The sequence below is a fragment of the Dermacentor silvarum genome, chromosome 2 (assembly GCF_013339745.2).
Source record: "Dermacentor silvarum isolate Dsil-2018 chromosome 2, BIME_Dsil_1.4, whole genome shotgun sequence".
Classification (NCBI taxonomy): domain Eukaryota; kingdom Metazoa; phylum Arthropoda; class Arachnida; order Ixodida; family Ixodidae; genus Dermacentor; species Dermacentor silvarum.
Window position 1 is genome coordinate 178549410 of NC_051155.1, and position 16346 is coordinate 178565755.

The 16346-nt window shown below is 43.2% G+C and overlaps 2 protein-coding genes across 2 annotated transcripts in view; both read left to right on the forward strand.

Annotated features, from left to right (window-relative positions):
* The window catches only part of LOC119440587 (uncharacterized), a 31755-nt gene extending 24479 nt beyond the window's left edge, over window positions 1-7276 (forward strand). Inside the window, exons 17-20 of the mRNA XM_037705485.1 lie at window positions 1459-1596; window positions 2580-2721; window positions 5404-5534; window positions 6979-7276. Coding sequence (XP_037561413.1) covers window positions 1459-1596; window positions 2580-2721; window positions 5404-5534; window positions 6979-7065 — 498 coding nt within the window. The 3' untranslated portion in view covers window positions 7066-7276. The remainder of the gene's footprint in view (window positions 1-1458; window positions 1597-2579; window positions 2722-5403; window positions 5535-6978) is intronic.
* A 1493-nt stretch (window positions 7277-8769) lies between these two features.
* Window positions 8770-16346, forward strand: part of LOC119442205 (E3 SUMO-protein ligase PIAS2) — an 81111-nt gene continuing 73534 nt past the window's right edge. The window contains exon 1 of the mRNA XM_037706984.2: window positions 8770-8876. Coding sequence (XP_037562912.1) covers window positions 8853-8876 — 24 coding nt within the window. The 5' untranslated portion in view covers window positions 8770-8852. The remainder of the gene's footprint in view (window positions 8877-16346) is intronic.

Below are 16346 nucleotides of genomic sequence, written 5' to 3' on the forward strand. Positions count from 1 at the left end.
TAACCGAGAAAAACACCTGCGAACACATATCTTTCGGCCAGCAGCATCGAGGAACAAGCAACAAGAGATAATAACAGTGCAGCTGCCAACTGCGCTCAGTCGGCCGGTTCCTACGGAGTGTTGGCACTGCCGCAAAGTGTTGTCTTCTCTGCCACGGGGTGGAGCCCGTTTTGAAAATGTGATGGCACTCGGTGGACTAGCGCTGCTAGAATCGCTGGAGGCGGGGTGAGTGGCGGGGTGAGTGGCACACGGAAAACAGTGGCACAACTCTGGCTCCGTAAAGGGAGCCTATACAGTAACTCTAATTGTTCACTTTTTTGGGCACACATAGCCAATAAAAAGTTAAAAAGAATTCGGGGTGTCATTTGGCAGCATGAGAAACAAAGCATATCAAATAATGGTTCTGGCCTGCTTTTTTCAGCTTAGGGCGAGGCAATCAGAACTTGAGGAGTGAGCATTCCAATAAGAGGATGAAACCTGTTGCATACACAGTGTGGGGCTTTTTTGTCATTAACAAGGAGTTCCACAAGCACTAAATCAGTGTTATTGTTGCCTATGCAAATGAAAAACATCATTCAAAGGAGGGCAGCAACAGTTCTTCACTAAGAAAGCAAGAAGAAGAAAGCATGAAAATTGTGCAAGTAGAAAACTTTACCACGACCATGAAGGTTTTTGCTGTAGTGGAATGCTGCGTTTGGTGTTGCAACTAGGCCTGCAAAATTTGAGCACATGACGTGCATTTCCAGTGCTGGTGTTCATGCCAAATAGACTACCTATCCCTGCATTGTACCTGTGGAACCCATCTGCATTTAAGAGGACTGATTTGTTGAAGAATTGACCATGGTTCACTTTTCTGGCGAGTGGGCCATTGTTGCAATGAGTGTGTGGAACTTTCTTAGAATGCTGGTTGCTCTCTCATATAGCATTACATAGGGGCTATGGGGATTTTCACATTGTATTTGTTGCCAGAGCAGTATTAGCTATTATAAAACAGCCTTGCCAGAAATTTAAGTTTTCCCTGAAAATTTGCAAGCATATTGGAAATTAGGCTGTGTAATGCCTTGCCACATTGTCTTATAATGTACACGTAGACCCTTTCTATAATTTTCAAGATACTTTGACAGCCTAATCGTTGTGTAGCCAATTTTCTAAACACATTTGTGCTAAGTTTGTGTTTTATAGGATGGATTATGTAGGTGTCGTTTTTCATATTGAAACCATGTGTAAAACCAATTGCTAGCATGCGCAGGTCATGCTTTGTGTTTACTTAAAGTACAACCAGTGCAGCTGTTAATTTGGCAAAAGTGCAGTGTTGCAAAGTACATTTTAGAATTAGGAAAAGGTATGTCAATTGCCCAGCTATGCACTAGAAATAACATTCATTATTATTTTCAGTGTTCTGACTGGTGTCATGCCAGAGACATATTCTGAGTGAAATGTGTTATTTATTTGACGCAGGCATTTATGACTGGTCGTCTGAAGATTCGGGGCAACATCATGTTGACGCAGCGCTTCAACCTGTTGTGGCAAGAAATTCTGAAAAGTGGAAGAGTGGTTGAATTGAAGTTGATGAGCCCCCTACTCTCGGATGGCACGGTAAATCATGTTGCAGTACAAAAGGGCACACTTTCCTATGAAAGCTAATAACTAGCTGAGTTATCTGCAGATCCACTATGATGTGCTGCAGTTGCTTAGTGTCTGCAGTGTTCCGCTGCAGATTGTGAGGCTCTTGCTCTTCGATTGCTAGCTGTGGTTGCCTGCATTTCAAAAGGGTAGAAATGCGAAGTGCTTGCTGTATTCCTTGACTGATTTGTTAGAAAGGGCTTTAAAATAGAATAGGGCCACAATATACAGGTTTGGTCATACTGTTCCAAGTCTTACGTGAACTACGTAAGCTGGAAAACTGGTTCCAGTGACTCATTCTGAAAGTGTCTGATGAACTTGCTTACTTTGCCTAATGCACAACCTTCATCGCACTTGATTGCCTGGAGGTCACAGCAGCTGGGGAAGATGTTGTGCTAACAAGTCTTGGGCTCTAAATTTTAACCTGAAAGAAATGCATATATGTATTCAAATATAACCAGAAACCATCATATATTGAGCTTATCTATGCATAATTTTTTTGTGTCTAACTTTTAGAGGTCTTTTCGAAAGCTTTGGTTAGTCCCATTTCATGACTAACTGGAGACATATTTCATGAAAGATGTGATTCGGCACTAATGCATCAATGAGCTAATCATTTGTATCATGAACAGCCCAGCTTGTGAATTTGGCTTTTGATGCAGACTTCTATTTTCTTAAGAGCTGCAATCATTTATGGACACATAGCTTGCATGGTGTATTATGACTTAGTGCAGCAGGCAAGACTTTTGTTATGATGCAAATAAATGCTAAAACATTTGAAACAATTAGCTGCTTTTATTTTTGTGATAAGCCACAACTGGTAGCAATTAATCTTGAATTCCCCTCTATGGTGTCCGTCATAGCCTATAGTGTGTCAGTGGGGTTCGTATCAATGAGTTGATTGATTACAAAGTGTTAGCTTCACATTTCTGTTTCTGCAACTTTTTTTTCGGCAGCCCCTGAGCAAGGAGCTCTGGAGTGACTGTGCCTTCTTCGTGCTCACTAAGAAGTTGGCTCACCTGCCAGATCTGGCACCTAAGGTGCAAGCCATTTATGAGTGGCGGATTCTCAAGGACGGCAAAGAAGCGAGCAAGTGGAGTAAGTACCAAGAAGATGAAATGACTGCTCATCATTTCCTGCACAGCTGAAGGCATGGATCACTGTAGACATTCTATACTTTGGGCCAGTTTACTGTTGGCCTAGTCTTTGCTTTCATTCGTTGAGCTTTCAAGTTCAGTTGTACAATTAAACATTATTTTAAATGTTGCTGAGTCAGCGTTTTATGCAGTTAAAGCTCTGTGTGCTCTCAGGGTTAATGTAGTCATATGATTTACTCAATTACATACAGGTTAGAGAGAATGAAAAATTGCACCGGTCAAACATTCAGATGCAAGGTCACAATCAGTACGTACTCAATGACATTAATAGCATTACTTTGGTTGGTGCCAGAATTTATAACCATTTCAGTCCTTGAAAATGTTTTGTTTATCCATATGACAGTCTTAATGTTTCTGTGTCTGGCACACCTTACCCTTTTCCGTTGACCTCCCTAGAAAAAATTCTCACAAAAACTAATAGCCTATTAGGTTATTGACACTAATACAGTCTATTAGGTCTATTAGTGTATTAGTCGAATAGCTACTGGTGTATTAGTCTAATAGGCCTATTGGTCTAGTAGGTCTATTAGTCCTATTAGTGCATTGGTCTAATAGGCCTCTTAGTATATTAGTGTAATAGACCTAGTGTAAGTCTAATAGGTCTATTGATGTGAAAGAAAATGTTGCAATGCACCAGATACAGAACGAAAAACAGGTAAAATTGCTAAAATTGCTAGAAGCATTTATTAGCACAGCATTTCTTTTTACAGATTCCTCTTTCGGGGGAGGGGGCGGCTCCTACTCTGCCAACTAATGCGTTCTTGTACTTTGCGCCTGTGCCGGCTGTCAGTGTTGTCGCGCGCACCGTATCTTGAAAGCGATCTCCACACGGCTCTGACCTTTGTATGCGCTGTGCTTACGCCGCTCAGTTTCCATTGAAGCGATAGACCGCACGAACCTTCGCTTGCTGCAGCGGCCGCACATGGGGAAGCGCGGCCGCTGCAGCGAGCGAAGAGACAAAAAGAAAAGCACAAAAGCAAGAAAAGCGCCACCACTTCAAACTCCTCGCGCCCAGTTGCGGCTTCCGTGTTGTCCGGCGCCGCGTCTGCGCCTCCGCACCAAGAGAAAGAGAAAACGCACGTGACTGCGCGCTGTTTTTTTTTCGCGGCCGTCGGTGGGGCGGCATTTATTCGTATCAACCGACGCGGGTCGAAAATCGATTCGTAACAACCGTTCTCTAGCACGTTGCAAAGTAATGGGGCTCGGCCGGGACCTCAGAAAAATTCGTATCATCCGGAAATTCGTATTATCCGTGATCGTATCATCGAGATGCCGCTGTACTTACGTCCACCGTCAGGACAAAAAAAAAAGAAAACACTTCATACTGTACTATAGAAGCATAAATAGGAAGTATAATTACCTCAAAATGGTAAATCGGCGCCGGGCAAAATGCTGCGCATTGATGCACGCTGATAGATCCACAAAGCCGCGAAAGACAGGGGTAAAACTGTTTCCTTGCATTGTTTTGAAGTCACAACAGCAGCCATAGATAAAACTATCCAAATATACTACTGCACGAATGGAATTGCGCAAGCGCTAACACCACGCGTTCCTTAAAAACACATTTTTCATTCACTAACATGCACGCACGCCTCGCGTGGCGCCTTGCCTTGACATGGCAGCCGCCATTGCACACGTGCTGGGCGCAACTACGGCTTTATGTCCTTAACGCCCGCCGTGTTCCCTTCTCTACGATACTGCTCTTTGATGTCAATAAATATTACGGCCTTTTATATGTGGTATCAAGTTAGCAATTTAGGTTACGAGTTTAACATTTACTTTATGCGTACTTCAACAGAAAATATGACACTGACGAAACTTCAGCCGCAAACGAATATGGTTGCTGCTATTGCACCGCCGTTCGTAAGCTGACCAGGCACCGCGATTCTGCCTTGCAGATTACGACTGGTTGTTCTGTCTTTTTGTTTTTTTTTTCTGTTTTTTTTTTCGTGGGGAAGTATTCGCTGTGCTTTTGTAAACACTAGCTGTTTCCTCAACGACTCATCACGACGAGGCTCAGTGTAGACCATGTAGGCGCTCGTCGCTTTTGTGTATGTGAAACTGCGAGATGGCCAGTTTCACTAGCTTAGTGCGCTGAAACTAATGCAAACGTGCGAATGCAGTCTGCTGCACAATTGTATAGCAGAATTAATGATTCAGTGATTAATTAGAAACACCTCTCCATGCAAGCAAGCGGTCCGCTAGTCTAATTTTTCATCAACTTTCACCAGCAAACAAGAGCTGCGGAATCCAGCAATACGTTGTATTAGACCAGCAACAATCTTAATAAGGCCCATAGGACCTATTAGTCTAATAGAGAAACTAGTAGACATGCTACACTGTTTAAGACTAATAAGTCTAATAGGTAAGTCAGTACGACTAATAGAAATTTCTATTGGTCTAATACAAAACTTATACAACTAATACAAAACTGTATTAGACTAATACAAACTTCTATTAGAATTTTTGCTAGGGCTGGAAATAACATTGACGTTGAACCAGCAATTACTGGTTTGCAGAAAATGCGAAGAGCAGGGTCCGCTTCTAAGTCAGCAGCTACGTCTCTTGTGGCCGCCCCATGGTAGCCCAAACGTGAAATGTTTTTTTTTCTTCACTGCTCTAGCACTGGACTTGAAGAATGGCATTGGCGCTGTGTATCGTGGAAGCCCCAAGGACAAGCCTGCAGATTGTGCTGTAATCATGGATGATGATATCTTCGCAAACCTTGTGGCAGGAAGGGTGACGCCCCAAGTGGTGAGTCTGAAGAAACGCACAAGTAAAAAAGAATGGTTGTCTGGGTCATGGTGTTGCCATATGTCGACATGCTCGCTCACAAGTGTACTTACTCATACTCACTCCACACTCATTTCACAAGCATGAGATAGAACAATGGTGAGTGATGAAGGGTGTGAGTGAATGTGAGTATGAACAGGAATGACTGTCAGTGAGTGTGAGTCAACATTAGTGAGGATGAGTGTGTGAGCATGAGTGGGCTCCGATAAGTATGAGTGAGTGTTGATGAGTATGAGTGGGCGTGAGTAGGAACGTGATTGAGCGTCGACGAGTGTGAGCTCACATGAGTGAGAGTACATAGCATGCAAAAATATTGGTGAGTGAGTATGAGTGAGTGTCTGTTTATTCTGCCGACCTGTGTTTGTAATGTAACCCGAAATTGGTTTCACAAGGACACGGTGGAGGGTCCTCTGGCAGCTGCAACCACATCCTCTCCTCTCTCTACTTTCTTCTCACTGTGTGCATGTATGTAATAAAGTAGAAAAGCTGCCATTGGCAGCTGCTAATGTAATTGTAATTCTTGAATAACAGCATGTGCTCCCCTTGGAGACATTTGCCATGCTTGACATTGCATGCCTTCGCCTCCTGGTTGTTCTGCTTGTACACACAGAGAACAATTTTTTTCTACTTGATAAACTCAGCTGGTGATGTTTCTTTTGTTTTTGTTTTCCTTTTTTTTTGCTTCAGACAGTTTTATCGCATTAGCCCCTTTTCTCTCTTTCTTTGTTGCATGAGCTGCCCTTTCTAGAAGCATGAGTGATTCATTCGGCCAACTGTGCCTTTTTTTTATTCAGCCATTTGTCATCGCTGTCATGGGTCAAAGAAGTGCACCTGTTTCAGGTTGTGAGGAACAGCTCCGGATTACACCCGCTGCGGTGGCTCAGTTAGCTAAGACGTTGCGCGGCTGAGCACGAGGTCGCTGGATCGAATCCCGGCTACGGCGGCCGCATTTCGATGGAGGCGAAATGCAAAAACGCCTGTGTGCTTGCAAGAACCCCATGTGGTCAAAATTAATCCGCAGCCCTCCACTACGGCGTGCCTCATAATCAGAACTGGTTTTGGCACGTAAAACCCCAGAAATAAGAAGCTCCGGATTAGAAACAGTCTTAGTGCATATAGTAGGTCCAGTTAAAATACTGCACAATGCAGCCTACTTGATTTATTCAACAAGTTATATATGCAAGCCTCTAGTCGTAATGCACATTTTATATTGTGGGTAACATTTGTAACAGTGCTTTATTTATGTGTTGCACCCATATTCCTTTTTAATACCAGGACGCCTACCGTGTAGCGATATGCAACATTTTATGATGAGTAAAAATGTAATCCTTGCAATTGTGTTTGTGACATACTTTTTTTTTTCATGTTGAACTAATGTCAGTATTTCTGTCTCTTTTTATTCCAGGCATTTTCAAAATACGTGAAGGTTGAAGGAAAGAAGGAGCTCGCTGACAAGCTTCACCCACTCTTCCTTTCTGCATCAAAGCTCTGAACACAACCCATCATAATTATTTTAGCTTAATACTCGTTATTCTTAGGGGGGCTAATGGGCAATATGCAATGGTGTGGCACTGATATTCTTATTTTTATAATGACTTTATTAAAACATGTCGAATATACTTAAGTGCACAGTATTGCTGCCGTGAACATATAGCTGCATTAAGGTTTTCATATGTATGAATAAAACTGTTTTTCATTAAAGCCCCACTTGTGTTATTGCGATTTTTATATGCTGTAGAAGTATGCATCTGCTGTGGAAGTATGCATCTTTTGCTTGAGCAAGATTTTGCTTATGGCCAATGAGGTAAGAAATACAGCTGGAGGTGGTGCTGTGGGCCACACAGGTGCAAATAGAGGCTATTAACGAATCGTTGCTACACAAATGAGGACAATTTTCTTTGCACCATTTCTGCACCATTTCTGCACCCCTATTGAAATTTACTGAGGTAATGGAAACTCCCTGAAGCATGCTGTTTTTCGGGTGGTAACAATAAAGATAATTAGCAAGGGAGAGTAAAATATGTATAGCTTGCAGTTGCTGCAGGAGCAGAGAGCTCCCCAACACTGCATGTTTTGCTATTTAATGTATTGGGTAAAAATGGCAATTTGAATATTGTTATTGTGTTGCATCTAGCTTTGGTTGTTCATGTCTGCTAATTTTCTTAACTACCATCTTTTATTGAATCTATCCTGTTCCTCTTTTCCATTCTGTTATTTTGCGTCTCTGTGGCCACAGGGCAGTTCAAGACTCGACTGGAAAGCGAGACAGTTGCAATGCCCGAGACTTTCTTGTGATGACAATAAATTACTATGACTAGTTGGTGACATCTACTTTTATTTGCTGGTTTCTAGTGGAACTTTGAATGGTTTTATATGAAAATATGACAATCCTTACAAACCTGGAAGTTTTTGGCTCTGGGATCTGGGTTAACCTTTTCAACTGTTAGTGTGATACAATCTTTTTGTGACAAAACCATGACTTTTTTTTTTTTTTTTTTTTTTTACAAATTCTTGCAAATCGATAGGCGATTATGGGATGCCGATTATGGGATGCAATCGTGAAATCTCTCTACGATTGAATGTCGGCATGATTTGTACATGCTGACGCCCTGGCGACGCCTGACCGCCAAGCTAGACAGTTCTAGAATATTCTAGTTCACTGTAGCAAAGAGGAACGAGCAGGAACGAGTCAAGCTCTGCCATGATGATGATAGTATGCTGCTCTTTAATGCAGGAACCTGTGGTTGTGTAGCGCCATCTGGAGGTGCCTAAACAAAACAGTCGTGGATGTGTTTCACTGCAGCCTCTTTGAAGTTGCCAATCATCTCATGGATGGCAGCACTGGGCTATGCTTACATCAACATGACACTCAGCTCATTGAACTAAACTCTATGCAATATGTTGGTAGTCTTTTCTTTCTTTATTTATGTTTTTAATGAGTCAACGAAGTAAGCACTGTCTGAAAGCGTAGGATTGAGCAAATTGCCATACACTTCTTTTCCTGCGTTAATTTGTCTGTGAATGAGCTACGCATTTCAACTGCCTTTATCGGCGCTGTAATACTCATATGTTACATGAAGAACGTAAGATGTAATTACAATATTCAGATTTCACGCACTGTCCTGCCACAGCTAGCCAATATGTGCTGCTTGCACTCGCAGGGACGCTCGCTTTCGGAACTCGCCTTTCTGTGACGTAGGATTGCAGGGGGCGCTGCCGGTAGCGCTGTTACTTCGCTTTTTTTCTCGACTTGTTTTGGTCTCTAAATTCGATGGGAAAATGTCGGAATTGGAAGAATATCGGGTGAGTCCTTCTTTTCCCACTTTTATTGTGACTGCAACAGTTGTTGCACGGTTTATGTTAGCCCTGAGTAGGTTCCCACGAGCGCCAGTCGTTGGTACTTGATGAAAATTAGCAGTCCACCTGTGCTTTCAACGAATTGGGGATCTGATAGGCTTAGCTGTGGTTACGGCTGAAACTTAACAAATGTTTTTGCGATGAGTGTAATCTGTCGATATATTTATGACGGTAGCGGTTAATTATAATAATGTTGAGGCGACAATAGTGTCCAGCGGCAGTAATTTACAGCTACGCTGCGCGCCTTTGCGCCCGAGCTTTTGACGCCATTCCGCCAAAGCAGGAATAAAAAAGCAACTTGCGAGACGCCTGAATGTTTGTTTGGTGGGTGCGAATATGAAGTATCGCGGTTTCATGTAGCAGTTGATTTGTTCGTACAATTTAGCTGCAAGTTTCGTTTTCGCTGCACAACGCAAAGCTCCCGAGCGTTTGAGTTTCTTGCGCGAGTGTCGCGAAGGTCCCCACCGTGGTGAAGAGCCACGGACGCTGTTGACCTTTCCCAAGGAGTACAGGCCTTTCCGCGTTTGCGCTTGCTGCAGTACTTTTTTATATGGAAACACCGTTATATAGGCACCATGAGAACCCTGTAAGCTGTCTAGAAAAGTATGTCCAGACATGTTAGTTGCTTATGAAACTGCTCGAGAAGCTCCCCCGATCACGGCCAGGTTCGGTCGTTTTCCTCGGGCCACTTACGGATTGTTACACAGAATTACCTACGTACCCGCCGCGTGTCGTGACATGAAGTAGACAAATTATTTCTCTCAACCGTCAGTGCCACTGAGGCATTCTTGTTCAAATGCTTGCGACTTCCTCGCCGCCGTCCCTTTGCGGCGTTCCCGTGCCGTTGACGCAGCCGTCAAAGCGGAAAATTTCCGGCGGGGAAGAACCGTTAACTCGTAGCCAAGCCGTCTGCTCTGCGTCCGAGTATTAGGGGCAGAGGAACGTGGCTAAAAAAATGAAATAGCTGAAACGTTGCGTCCTTTCAAACTTCTGGGGATGCACAGTGGTTCGCTATATTGTCCCGTTCCGTCCAACTCGCAGGCCGTTATTCGGCCCGGCATCGTTTCCTCGCCGCGGCCCACTGTGGCGGCTTTTGATGCTCGCGCTACCGATTTTTACTTAACCACGGCGTTTGAACTCGTTGACAGGTTGTTGTTAACTTGAGTACTTGATTTTTATCTGAACCTGTTTACAAAGTTGTTTCTTTCGACGCCCGGCACTGTGATGTTCTGTACCACTTCGCACAACAAACGAATCTCAACCTAGCAAGCCTTTGTTATTGTTGATATACACTTACAATAAGCGATGTTTGTGTTCAGGCGCAGCGTTTTTTGCTCCCTCCGCCTTAAGCTAATTTGTTTACCTCTATAGTCGGTCTTTGTTAAACATGTAATGCAATGGTGCCACAGAGCGCTGTTATAACGTGGCTTCGAAACGGGAAGAGACGCCGCGGGACCCTGCTCAAGCGTTCCGGAACGCTCGGCCTGTTCAGGAGTGGAGTGGTGTTTCCTTTCTTTCACTGGCCCACTTTCATGTGAACCTTGCACGTGTAGTCATCCCTTCTTTCTGCACACAATTAATTTGTTAAGATGAGTAGCTTTTCTGGTGTTAAGTGCTTAACGCAGTGGTGTCAGCATAGTTGACGTTGCTACAAGATGGCAAGAGACAAGGAATGCAGGAGCGTTGGAATGCTCCATTTTATTGGCTCGCCATGTGAGCATCTCAGTAGTACGATCAGTTTTGGACTTGTGGAACGCTAATGCTAAAGGAGTCTCTTGGCTTTATGCTGATCTGCTTAGTGTGAGGCCGTTTTCTTAGTTCGCCTTTCTTCTAGAGCTCTTGGTGGTTTATCATTGCATTTTTCTCTGCAGCCGTCTGATCCCAGAACTGGCTAGTGATGTTTAGTTGCTGGTATGTATTTACAGCGGCAGCATTTGCACAGAACGTGAATGTGGCTATGAAAGCATAGCCAGATTTGGCTTTGTAATATAATACCCAGTATTTATTTATTGCAGAAAATAAGCCAGAAAAGTCAGCTTGTTGGCTATCTCTGTCTTCATCTAGTGTAGTGATTGCAGGTGCCCTCGACTCTGTCATGAAGTTCACATCAATGTTGTTATCAATCTTGGGCGGTTACCTGACTGGGAGCGTACCGCTGTTGAAAAGAAAAGTATACAATCATTGCACTCTACCGGTGCTAAAATATGGGGCAGAAACTTGGAGGTTAACGAAGAAGCTTGAGAACAAGTTAAGGACCGCACAGAGAGCGATGGAACGAAAAATATTAGGCGAAAGGTTGAGACAAGAAGAGAGTGGTGTGGATCAGAGAGCAAACAGGGACAGCCGATATTCTAGCTGACATTAAGAGAAACAAATGGAGCTGGGCAGGCCATGTAATGTGTAGGGTAGATAACCGGTGGACCATTAGAGCTGCAGAATGGGTACCAAGGGAAGGGAAGTGCAGTCGAGGACCGCAGAAAACGAGGAGGGGTGATGAAATTAAGAAATTTGCAGGTGCAAGTTGGAATCAGCTACTGCAAGACAGGGGTAGTTTGAGATTGCAGGGAGAGGCTTTCATCCTGTAGTGGACATAGAAATAGGCTGGTGATGATGATTATGACCTTAGAGTCGGTGCTCATATGTAGCCATGTTACTTGCAGACTGTCATTCCCCCTCCCAAAAAAAGGGGGTCAGTCAAGGGGGTCAACCGCACGAGAACGATTTTGTGCGCGACGGCGACGAGCGACGAAACGGGCCGTCGCACGAACAGATCGCTCGTTCTTGTCGCTCGATCGCTCGGTTCTGGAAATCTAGAATTCGTCGCTCGGTTGCCCGTAAGTGCCATGAGCGACTAGCCAATAGGCGAAGCCGCAACTGGATATACATCAGTCGAGTACTACCGATCGTCGCACGAAACGCAAACGACTAGATTTTGATACGTGCAAGGATAATAACATAGTGCAAGACATTTAGAAATATTTATGCTGCTCTTTGCACTAAACCACATCAACTTAAATTAATAAAGCACGTGTCATGCCAGTTTCGGCGAGTATTTGCTGCCCTCATACCGGCAACACTTGGGAGACATCGCTCAAAGTCGTCGCTTGCATCCGGTACGACTTGTAGGCGACGAGCGACCGCGGCGGCCATCTACATCGCGTCGCTTGTCGCTGTCGCGCACAAGGTCGCGTGCATGCGGTTTATACTTAACTGTTTGCCCAAATGTTTCTATTTGTCATTGTTGGCTAATTAAGCCCCCATGAAACCAACAATTTCCTGGTAGACAACTTAGCTGAGTTGTCTAGTGCCACTAGACATCTTCAAAGCATGCATACAGACTATGCATTTTCTGTATTTTTCAGTGTCCAAAGAGCAGCAGTGCTGTGCAACATGCTTTTAGTTTTTGCACAAATTTTTTTGATGTATCTTGAGCACTTTTCTGCATAGCAGCTGTAAAACTGAAGAACCTGCAGTGTTCAATATATATCATTATGCTAGAGCATGTAGGTGCTGCTATCATAGATTCAGTACTAGAGCAATCTTTCATAAATGGGCATTCATCAGTCAATAGAAATTACTAGCTAGAAGTAATTCTTAATAGCGGTCACATTTTCTCTGTGCACTTGTGGGAGTCGTAAAGCAGCATGCAATAAACTTGTACATATACAATATGAGACAATGTAACCTACAAAGGTCACTTTACTAGTCACAAGCTCTCTGGCACCCAAACATCACTAGATTATTCGAACAGGGTCAATCTCTTTATATGTCCAATAACTAAAGCACTTAAAAATCCCTTTTTATGTCTGCAGTCAGCCATAAGTTATGGATTGTATAATGCACGTCACAGGAGCAAAGTTAATAGCACTATATCGCTGTAGTAGCAATTACTCCCCGTGGCAATATTGACCTGCCACAAGAGTAACCTGGGCCGATATAACATAAAACTGTTTCAATCTGTTTTTATTCCAAATCGGCCATTAGCCTTCCATGATTGGCTTGCATGCAGAATCTTCAAGCTCTAAAATTCATTTTCTGTCTTTTGTCTAACATGGCACCAGTCCTGAAGCTGTTATGAAAAGCTGCATATATATTTGTTAACTAGTAGAATAAAAAATATTTTACAAAATTTACTTCTGGCCATCGAGACAAGATTGCGATATGAAGTAGCAGTGCTAAAGACCAGAAGTTCATTTACTTCAGTAATGATTGTGCTTAAGTATTGTGCTGAAAAATAACCTAGGCACCTGCACATAATGAATTCTGGAGCTAAAGCTTCCTTAAATGTGTACCAGTTGACCTGCTACTAATCCTATTGCATAACTTCTGTATTATCAGGGGAACCAAACAATTTTGATTTTAGAATAAGGTCTATCTGTTAAGATTTAAAATATTATAATTCAGAAATTCGTTTAAATAAACCAAATGCTTAAATTTTAGTCACTGTTTTTGGTTGGCCAAGAAAGTTATTCATTTATCATGGCTGTAAATTTTGTAATGATCAGTTGCATTTTTCATTCTTTCCACCCTCCGTCATTGGCTCAGGCCAGCTGCACCGCCGCTATTTTTGCCAGGATTGGCCATTCAGTGCGGTAGATGATGGGGAGAGAATTGAAAATTAAGTATTACCAAACACTATATCACTGAAGACATCGAATACTGTGTGGGTGTCTGCTCAGTTATCTCATGTTCCTTAATGCACTAATGTAGCTCAATGACCAGCCACTCTTCTGGCGCCCCTTAAGGACTTCATATTAGTTTGTTTGCATTAAAGCAAATGGCTTTCTTTGGCTTTCGCCTGTTTTAGTGGTGAATCAAAGGGCACATGCCTGAATCAAAGGGCACATGCTTTGCGTAACTGAGTCGACAGAGTCGTGTGGCACGTTCATCGCGAATACTAACTGCCTCTGAGATGCACGTGCTGGCAGATGAAAGCTTTGCGGTGTCTGATAGTTTAGATGCTGTGGTCATTGATGGCGCTGTGTCGCGTTTTTCCGCCACCTAGACTGTCGATGTGGGGCACGTTCTTCACCGAAGTTCGCTGTGCACCTCTTGTCCAGATGCACCGCTTCATTTTGCTGGCTTTCCACAGAGCAACTTCCACAGTGCGTGAGATATGCATGATTTTAAAGGGAATGATTGAGGAGTATCTAGTCTTAGTGGAATAAACAAGTGGAGAAGAAAGCAAAGTGCACAGGCCATTGTCGTGCTATCGTCATTACGTTGTCGTTAAGCGTGTGCGAATATTTTAAACATTTGAATAATGAATCAAATAGTGTCCTAGACAATTTGAAAAACGAAATCGAATAGTCACTATTCATAAATGAGAATATTTTTCTAATCTTTTCGAATATTTCAAAACGGCAACTGCGCCCAATTAAACGTAAAATTGGAGCAATAGTACGGTAATTTTCACCCTTCTGGTCACAGTATAGACATAAAACACGAGAACTTGGGTGGTGGAGCAGGATACGTCACTTAGGTAGCCATACTTCACAGGCTTTACAGCGATCATTCGCACTCTTTGAAGAGTCCTTTACATGCAAAGAAACTACTTGTTTGCTCCTAAGGTTTAATTTGTGCTTTTAATATACGCTTCATAACGTACTATGCAATGACAGAAACTTGCTAACTTTAATAATACTGGGATGTGAATATCGCTTTATATTAATTGTGATAACGGCTGTTCATTATTCGGAAACTATTCAATATTCAATTCGCTTCTGGCACTATTCGATTCGTATTTAATTCAGCCTCAAAAATCACTATTTGCACACCCCTAGTTGTCGTCGTAGCACCATGAGCAGGCTGCGCTTCGTTGCACCGTTGTCGTCACATTGCCATCGTCTTCGTCAACATACTGTCATGTCGTCTACCAAAACATGTCGAATATTTGTGCTGCCATCATCAAATACTGTTAACGTCAGCAGTATACTTTGCTTCTGAACTATTGCTAGCATGTTTGACTTGATTTCTGCAGTCTGCTGTTCGCTTACTTTATCATCGTGGATGGTTTCTGCACCAATTTTTTTTGTACAATTGATTGAATGATTCATTCAATGGGTTTTGTGCCCAAAAGCCATGCCTGAGCTGGGAGAGACTGCACTAGGTGGCTCTGGATCTTGGCACCATCCAGCATTCATCACTCTGAACACATGACAGGCATTTTCTTTTTTTTTTTTTTTTTTTTTCATGTCAGAGTGTGGTCATCACAGCCAGGAATCAAACCTGCAACTTACTGTGTTTGCACAATTCTAATGCACACCTTTTTTGAATAAAAAGTGGGTTCAAATTTGCATGCGCGTTACAATCGTAACTAATTCTGCTCAAAATAAAAAGCTCAATGCAAGGTAGCTAGCCAGAGTGCCATCAAATGGATATTTTTTTTATGCCTTTATTCGCGATCGCTATTTTCCAGTTTGCTCTACGTGTGGCATTTTTAATGCATTAGAAATTAATCCGGAACCCTCCATTATGGCGTGCCTCATAATCAGAACTGGTTTTGGCACGTAACACCCCAGAAAGAAGATGTTGTTACTGAAGATGACTTTCTATGGTCGGTAGACAGTGACAAGGTGGTGTCATCAGAATCCAATAGCGAACAGTCTCTTAAGTTTCAGCTGGGTGTGTGTGCCTTTGTACATTCCATAAGTTAGTTTCAACATGGTATGCGTCGACTCGGCTTTTGTTACTTGACATGTGCGGTAGAATTGGCAGCAAGTTATTTTCTTTATATATATATATATATATATTGTAAGCATTTATGCGTACTTCATCTTGATCTGTACAAAACCATCATCAAAAATCGGCTCGTGTTCGTTTTTGCGTCGGCGTCATCTTTCCTTCTTGGAATAAAGCGTTGTCTCTACCGTGGTATTTCAAGTGGTGGAGGTGCTTTAGGATCCTTTCGACCTCAATCCTCTTCAAGATCTCTCCTGGAGCTATGTTCGGGACGCTGCTTACGCCAGGAGGCCGCCATGTCGCAAGACCAGCCCGCAGTGTCCACCAGCTCGGTTGAAGTGCCAGCCACCTCCACTCCCAGCTCGGCCAACAACCGGTATCGCAATCCTGAAACCTTCTCTGGCTTTCCTGGTGAGGATGTTGGAAGACTGGCTCGGCAACTACGATCGTGTCAGCGAGTACAACTACTGGAACGAGACATCGAGGTTAAAAAACGTGCTGTTTTATGTCTCTCAAGTAGCCAAGACATGGTTCCTGAATCACGAGAGAGACTTCCGTGATTGGTCGTCTTTCAAGGAGCAGCTACGACGGATTTTCGGCACACCCATGGTTCGTTCGGAAGTTGCGAAAGAGGCTTTCTGAGCGCGTCCAGCATTATGGCAAGTTGTATACCTTGTACATTCAGGACATCCTCGCGCTTTGCCGCCGTGTCGACAGTGCCATGCCAGAAACTGA